We start from the raw sequence: 8,301 nt of genomic DNA on the forward strand, positions 1-8,301 counted from the left end.
ACCATGGAAGTCTTCTGTCAATAACTGAGCAGGTGACATCTGCCTGAGAGGCAAAAGGATCCTGAACAGTGACTGCACAATCTGGGGCTCTTCTAAGTAAACCTGAACCTAGAGGTCCACCTGTCCAGAGAACAGTCTTGTTTCTAAGGACACTAAACCTTCGTTAAGAAGTGTACTGTCAAAAATCCAATACTAATTCATCTCCAAGAACGCACCACAAATTAACAGGTATTTTGCCATCTTACAGCTTCTCTATGTCCATCTCACCCAGCAGCTTGAAGACTCAATGAGGAAAAAGCTCATATTCTGGTGTAGTGTGTAACAGAAAAGCCCACAAGGAAACTGGTAATTCCTTCTTCACAGCAGAATTCAAAGACGATGCAATAAGGCACAAGCCAGACAAAAGAGAGTAAAACAGACAACATGCAATGGTTGTTCAAAAAGTAAGTGTCTGCCAGGAAGGCAGGGACTCAGAGGAAAACAAAACAACAACCCCCACCCAAGACTAATGGTAACATACATACAGATACTGACTTAGGACTGACACAACTCAGATGCTAGTCCAGCCCATGTCCTCTCTTACTTGGAAGGGTTTCCAACATTCATTTCTTTTAACACAACTATGTGGGTAACATAAGAATCTTAATTCCAGGAAATCAGAGCAGGTCAGTCCAGTCCCTCCAAGTACAGCCATTATCATTACAACCTTTCCTTTCCTCACTTGCTGTTTTAATATTCCGGATTGTTTAATTGCTTAGACATTTACAGCCAGTAAAGCACCACACGAGATTCTGTAAAACTTTAATTTATTCCCCTCCCAAGTATCCAGAATAGAAGACCCTCTTAAGTTGGAGAAAAATGTGACAAAGAAATAGATTACCAGGATAGCTGTTCACATGAGGAAGAAAAAGCACATACTACCAAGGTTACACGGAAAACAACCCAAAAGTCCTATTTAATGGGATAGTGCAAGTTAACAGCATGTCTCTGGCAAGGATACCTTCATTTGGATTATAAAAGTTTTACAGAACAGAGTTAGATCAAGAGTCTGGATGGGTCTCTGATATTTGACTATAGCATTAAGAACGTACTGTTTGAAAGATGCTGTACAGAATGACCCACCAAACAAATGTATTTACAAGCCTGGGGAGAAAAAAATTATTTTTCAGTTTATTCAAAATAAAAATACACATAGAATTATGAAAATATAGGTTTACTATTTCCACCACACAGAAGTCAATGCTGCTGTCTGAAAGGCTTGCAAGATCATTTCAAGTTTTTAAAGTTCATCTTTTTCCCTCAATAAGGTGTACCTATGTTCACTGGGTGCCAGTTTCTGGAATGAGCTCTCTGGTGGGCTGCTTGCTATATCCTGAATTGGCTGAAAAACAGAACAAACAGTAAAATCGTTTGTTAGATTAATTTTAATAATCTGTCACCTCCATTAAATGAATTTCTGGCATTAATTATGGGAGTACACAAATGTCCAGCATTCTCACAAATTGGGTTTTTTTTTGGAAGGCACATTATAAGTCCCAAGTCAGTAGAACACACACACACATTAATTAAGCACCTTCAGTTAAGGATATTCCTTTCGTTGGCACATCTCAAAGTAACAGCCATCACACAAATTTCTGTACAAGCCACTTAGAAGTATTTCAAATTACCCCACTGTATATTGGTTTGAGTCTGTCTACCACTTGTTTTGAGAGTATTCTACTTTGCATGTGTTTTACGGGATACACCAAGGCAAAAGTGAACCATCGCTGCCAAAATACTTCAGAATTAGTTTTCTATGGAAACTAAAAAACCCAACACAAAAAAACCCCATGCAATTCAAGGGGTATTGATGACCTATGACAACCTCCACTTTAGCTGAGGCCAGTACTTCCATTGCATCCACATCTTCCACAAGATGGCAGGATGCCATATGGAGATGAGAACATAAACATCCCAGGGTTTGTGTGCCTTTCTCAGGGCAGGATGGAGACAACAGCAAGCCTGCAGCTCTAGGCTATGAGCTTGTGCCCAGAGAGGGAGGCAGCAGGATCCAGGGACTCAACAGGCTTCCCCCCCTCCCTGGCCAAGCTTCCTCCTCACAGCAAGTGCCTCAGAGTGTCTCCTCCTCATGCCACCTTCCTGTCTGCCTCCTAGCTGACCAACTGCTGGGCCTGCACCTCAGTCTCCAGCCCTTATTACTGCACTTCCACCTGCTGACTTGAATTCTGGTTGCTCAGTGAATTCCAGAGAAACACAGGGAATTACTAGTTAAATGAATTACTGCTAAGATGGTCCAGCCCACATGTTTTCACAGCCAATCATGACAACGTAAAAAAGCAGTCATCCTCTTGGCCCAAGGCAAGCCAGGCCCAAGGTCAGCCCTCCAGGGCTTTCACGCTTTTAAATCTTTTAACTTTGCGCAGGGCAACAGGAGACTGCACTCAGTCGGCTTAGTGCAGTGCCACCCCTACCACATCCCACAGATGACCAGGAAAATGAGCCTGTAGCTATGAACAGTTTCTGTCACGGCCCAAGGCACCCCAACACAAGGGCATCAGGTCTCTGGGACCAGAGTGGCTCTGAGCCCTAGACAATGCCATGTGTAACTTCTTTGAAGTGTTTAAAACAGTTACTTCTTTAGAGGGTGCCTGAGGTAAGGAAAATGTTCCCTGACAGGCTGTTACATTTGCACTTTTCAGCATGACACTAAGCATATGAGCTCAGTGGTGTATCAAGAAGATACAAGGCTGATAAAGACAGTTAGAAGACACTGCTGTAGAGAAGGAATTTGGGCTGGTAATGTCCCTTCTTTTCTGCCTCTTGGATTAAACCAAACACTGAGCTGCTCCTGAGTTTCATCTGGAGGAAGATCAAGTAGTTGTGTTCCTAAACAGACCCCAGAACTGACTTCCAAGCATGTAATTACACACCATGACAACCTTTGAGCAGAACCATGAGGAACACAAGCTGACAAGTGCAGCCTGTGAGCACTACTAATGCCATTTGTTAACTGCATTAATAAAAGCAATAAGGCCTATTAGTGCTTATCAGTCTTTTGTTGATGCTCTAATAATCTGCCTCCTGCATGGATGGGTGACTTTCAGTAAATATATAAAACATGCAATCAATTGTTCTTCCCACTTGGAAGCACCTCAGAGTATGTCATGTGGGAAATAGTGCAGCTATGTGTTATCAGCTTTTGCACTTAAGTCACATGAGAATCAACTAAGTCACATAAGAGCTGCTCTATGAGGTCAGAAGAGTCATTGAGCCCAAGATCTTCTGTTTCAGTGGAGAAAAATATACATTCTTATACTCTGCCCTGATTCAAGGCAAACAGGTCTAATGCTCTCCCTGCCTTTACTCAAAAAAAGTGAAAGGAAGAGCCAAGCAGAAGTGGCAACATTATGTTTCTGTAAACAAACTTCTCTTTCAGGAGACAGAAGTTAAAAGTACAAACACATTAGAAAGTACAGCTCTGACAAGTAATAAAAAAGTGTTTACTAAACGGCCAAATTAAATGCATTGGTTGTAACATTACCTGACCAGGTGCTACATCAGTTGGATCAGGGCCATGATGAAACTCTCTATGCAATTTTCCAGAATGCAAGTCTAGTACAAATTGCTTCAGTTTACCTGGAACTCTGGAACAAATCCAACAGAAACACCCACATGTTCATTACAAGTTCAGTCCAAACACAGAAGATTTAAAGTACACTGTTTTGAGTCACCAACTTCTGTTTATCTAGCACACTATGCCCACTTTTAGGTGATTAATAGAGAACAGGAAGCCAAATGGCTTGCTAAGGTATCCTACCAGCTTCTTTTTCTTTCCACTGTCTCTTGAGAACACAGCAAGTATTTCATCTTTTCAATAACTCCCACAGAGTTGTAGCAGCCAATAACTTCATTGTGTACTCACTTCAGCTCCCCACTAACCATAATGTAAGAGGGAACAGCAGGTTCCAAATGCACAGTTTACAGATACAAATGACACTTGGGCAGCAGTATTGACAAAACATCTTTGAAAGGCTCTCTAGTGCCTCAGCAACTGCATATACACCAGAGATAAGCAGTAAGAGGATATCAATGTAAATCTAATCTGAGATCATCTACTGTCACCCACAGCAAGTATGCTAAACTACAGCATCCAATTTTATTTGTGAAATGTCAAATAGACCAAAAGTCTCAAAGTAAAGAGTTGATCTAGGAAGTATTAAAGATGAGAAGCTGTAATATGAGCATTATGCATGCAATCAAAAGGTCATATGTGAATGGAGTCAAGTTTTGTAGGGAGTCTTTCATCAAACCAATTATTACATTTAGGAGAGAGAAACAAAGTGTGGTCAGACAAGCTATCAGCCATATTTCACACCACCAAAAATCTCTGTGGATAAAATGTAGCATAATAGAGAGTCAGAGGGTATCACCACAGCAATGTAACTAATCAGTGTTACACCGATACTTTAAGGGGTCTCTTCCCAGATAAAATCAGGAATTACTACGATGGAGGGAAGGGGTTCATTCCAGCCTGGTAATAGGGACAGCAGAATTACTGCTCCCTGCTTTACCCTGGGCTCCTGCCCTGGAGACATTCTCCTCTCCTAATGCAGCAAGGGCACTTGGTGCCTATAACCTCATGTAGCTCAGCCTGTTTTCACTGAGAAGCTGCAACTGATCTGTTGAATGCCCCCTGCTATCATTTCCAACCTGGAACAATAGGTGGCCAAAGTACAAGGATAAAATATTGAGTGACAGTCTCATTTGCCTATGAAGTGCCTATTCTCCAAAAAGACCACACACTCCCTAAAGAGAGGAAATCTTTTAGTGGGGCAGTTCTGAAAGTGCTATATCCAAACCCCATTGGTTGGTGGCAGCACTGAGATTACAAGAGACAGCCTGGGGCCAGTCTGTAAATGAGTCCAGGAGATGTACTAAAGTGGCAAAAATCCTTGCAGATAGATGAAAGCCCCAGAATTAAGGTTTCACCTATTATTAAAAACCAAAAAACACACACCAGACCAACAAAGAAACAACAACAAGCCAAAACAAAAATCCAAACCACATACACAAAAGATTATCACCCCAGGAGCTCCAAGCTCTCCTTGTTTCCAAACTGTTTGTTAGGTATTTCTATGTATCAGCTCAACCTCCTAGAGTAAGGCTGAATAATTATTTATCATTAGGCAACTGTCTACAATCTTGACATCTCTCTTTGAGCTTCATTTGTATGTAACAACTGGTACACATCAAGCAAGCAGCTCTTGTTATTCTGACAGTGTTTCACAGAAACAGAACGTGTAAGAAACAAAATGAAAGCCTCAACTAAATATTGCCTCTAGAAGAAATATTAATTTATTTTAGGGCTGTTTCAAAAGTGACAAACTCAGTGTTTTTTAAATGCAATTATCCTGCTACTTTTTTTAAGCACTGGCATGTGTCATGAACATAATCTTCCAAAGAACAGGAACACAGGGAGACAAATAGTCACTATCGCAGTTACAACATACATAGCTTCAGGTATTTGAAAAGAACTATTTAAGATATATCAGAGACCACATTTTAAGAATACACCTGTGGAGAATTACAGAAAGAAGCTAAGTTCAAACCTTCCTTCCAAATGTCAACATTCCAGGTAGAAAAATGCCTCCTGGAATGGCAAAATTAGACATGGGATTATGTTCACATGGTATGTGAAGGTTGAGCTTTGAATCCTTGGCTCTGACAAACCTGAAATGCCCAGCCCAGGCATCCAACCAGGACTTAACAGGCAGTGCATGTGCAGGTACTTCCTTTGATACAGGAACTAGAGCTTAACACCCAACCAGAAGACAAAGAAGAGCACTTGTCTTGGGCTGAAAACTCCTGAAGAGAATGTTTACACATCTCCATTCCTCAACTGGCCCACGAAAGACAGAACATCTGCTTCCACAGCAGTGCAACATACAGATCCAGGCTGGTGCAAGGATTATCACAGTGGTATTTCACCCAAGCACCCTGATACTTCACACTCACATATTTCATCCAGATAAACATGCCAGTGATCGGCCATTTTCCAAGTTGCATACGGAAAATATCAGAAACCCACACAATAAGGATTTCTCTGCCAGCTCTCCAGGTTTAGACTAATGCAGGAAGGCTAGAATTGCACAGCAGGAAAAACCAAACCGGTAGGTTGGGAATTCTTACATGGTGCATTTTACAGTAATCACTGCATAGCACAGCACTTATACATTCCATGTAGCATTTCAAATCTTTTAAAGTTAATTGATATATCTAGATCACTGCTAAAAATACCATGCTGGGCTCCAAATGCCTAACTACTACAGAAAATATCTAAACTTTGAAATAAAAGAAGACCAGCATCTAAAAACTTAACACAAGATTCTTTTCTGGCATGATGCAATACAACTCCATTCAGACAATGACTTCATGCCAAGTTACACTGCTTTAGGGCTCTTGACACTGAATCACACATAGGCAGCCTGACCTACCCCAGACTACTCATCTTCCTGCCATAGGACTGATTAAAGTATGAGCACACATCTTTTCCTTTGCTCTGCTCAAATTAAAACGTACAAAGAAAAATACTTACGACAAGTCGCTGAAGTCTGGAAAGACATACATGTGCCTAAAGCTATCAATGGCAATAACAGGGCAGTCTGCTGGAGTCTTCTGAATGTGGAGGAGTGGGTGCCTGAACTTGTCACAGTCAGCATGGAGGAAGTTTATTGTACCTTAAAAGTGTGAGCAGACAACATGACAAGTTAAGATTGTCCTATCATTATCTTGAAACCCTAACCACTTTCATAACTATTACAAAGGTGGAGATGACAGATACAACATGCAAAACTTAAAATAGACCTAAGTAACTAACACTACCAAACAGGTTTTCTTAAAGTGGTTTTTCTGTATTACAAACTGAAGCTTTGTTTAATGTCCTCTCAAACCACATTCAGACAAGAAGGATTTCTGAAACAGTTACTTACTAATAAATTGCGTATCTTTTTTAATCATTCCCAGAGGAGTTGGTCCTCACTGTCAGAAGTGCATAAAGCCCTTTGGTCTCAAGAGCTTTAAAGCTAGGATTCTGTTTGGCCTTTGCTTCCACTCTACTGAGTTGCCTGAAAAAAATTATACCAGTAAAACCGAGTAGTAGTAGGAGTTACTACAAACCTTTTTCACCTATTAACTGCCGTGCAACCTCTTGCTGGAATTTCTCTAAACTCTCCAAGTCATCTTTCATGTGGAAAAGTATGAGAAAAGGAAGGCCTTCTTCTGTCAGTTCCTGCACAGAAAACAAAGGACAAATTTCATTTCTTCAGTGATTTCAGCAATTTCCAAATTCAGTGAGATCTCTTATTTAAAAACAGATGAAAGAACAAGGCTCAAGGCATTAACTGTTGACTCTTCCTTTAAGATACCTGAGTGAGAAGAGTTAACCTCTTATCATACACAGCAGATAACGGATGACAGCACTTTGTTATCAACATTTCGGGAAGGGATACACTTGCACTGGAAAACTTGTGTAAAAGAAATAACCCAAATCTGAGAAAACATCTTCACAGTCACCACAGTAAGGCCTGAGCAGCATGGTATTAAGGGTTGAATTCTAGACCCAGTCCTCACTTTGTCTTGTATAAGATGATGCTTTCTTAGCATAACACAATGAGTATCTTTAAATAACTCTATCCCCTACACACACACACAAAAAAAAACCCAACAAAAAAAGCAGCAACTAGTGACATAGCCGTATCAATTATGACCAAGTACTGCTCTTTTGACAGCAAGTGTGTCCTGACTGGCCATCAGTATAACACCACTGTTAAATTCACAGGCTAATATATTACTAAAACTGATGAAAAACTGAAAAACTGTGTTGGACAAACTTCAGTTCCTCATAGGAATGTGTTCTTGGGGCCCAAGTAGCTTTTAAAGATCTCTGCCCGCAGACAGATAAATATAGGAAGTCCCTGAATAATTTGCTCAGGATTTTTCTTTTATTTAAACCCAAACAAAACCCAAACAATATGCATTTGCTGCTTCAAAAGTGATTTTTAGGCACCCATGGACATCAGCTGAACTCACTGCAGCCTGACTGAAGACACAATAATTTATCATGTAACAAATGCCTAGAGTTGTTTCATTTGCACAACTGGTGTAAGAAGCTATTGTTGCTTGTTACAAGTGCTGCTATTGTTTTGACTCTAGCCTGTATCAGCATTAAATCTGTGCTTTTTGGCAGCACTGGTTCTGCAGGTATTTCTGATCTGCAGTAAGTTAGAAGAAACACTTTCCCTA

At 40.6% G+C, this 8,301-nt stretch overlaps 1 protein-coding gene across 1 annotated transcript in view; it reads right to left on the reverse strand.

Moving 5' to 3' along the window:
• Positions 1–789: 789 nt before the first annotated feature.
• The window catches only part of ERP44 (endoplasmic reticulum protein 44), a gene marked incomplete at its 5' end in the record, with an annotated part of 29,966 nt that continues 22,454 nt past the window's right edge, over positions 790–8,301 (reverse strand). The window contains 4 exons of the mRNA XM_009076214.1: positions 790–1,381; positions 3,542–3,644; positions 6,596–6,737; positions 7,177–7,288. Of these exons, the coding sequence (XP_009074462.1) occupies positions 1,280–1,381; positions 3,542–3,644; positions 6,596–6,737; positions 7,177–7,288 (459 nt within the window). The remainder of the gene's footprint in view (positions 1,382–3,541; positions 3,645–6,595; positions 6,738–7,176; positions 7,289–8,301) is intronic.

Source organism: Acanthisitta chloris, unplaced genomic scaffold (genome assembly GCF_000695815.1).
Source record: "Acanthisitta chloris isolate BGI_N310 unplaced genomic scaffold, ASM69581v1 scaffold15846, whole genome shotgun sequence".
In the NCBI taxonomy this organism is placed as follows: domain Eukaryota; kingdom Metazoa; phylum Chordata; class Aves; order Passeriformes; family Acanthisittidae; genus Acanthisitta; species Acanthisitta chloris.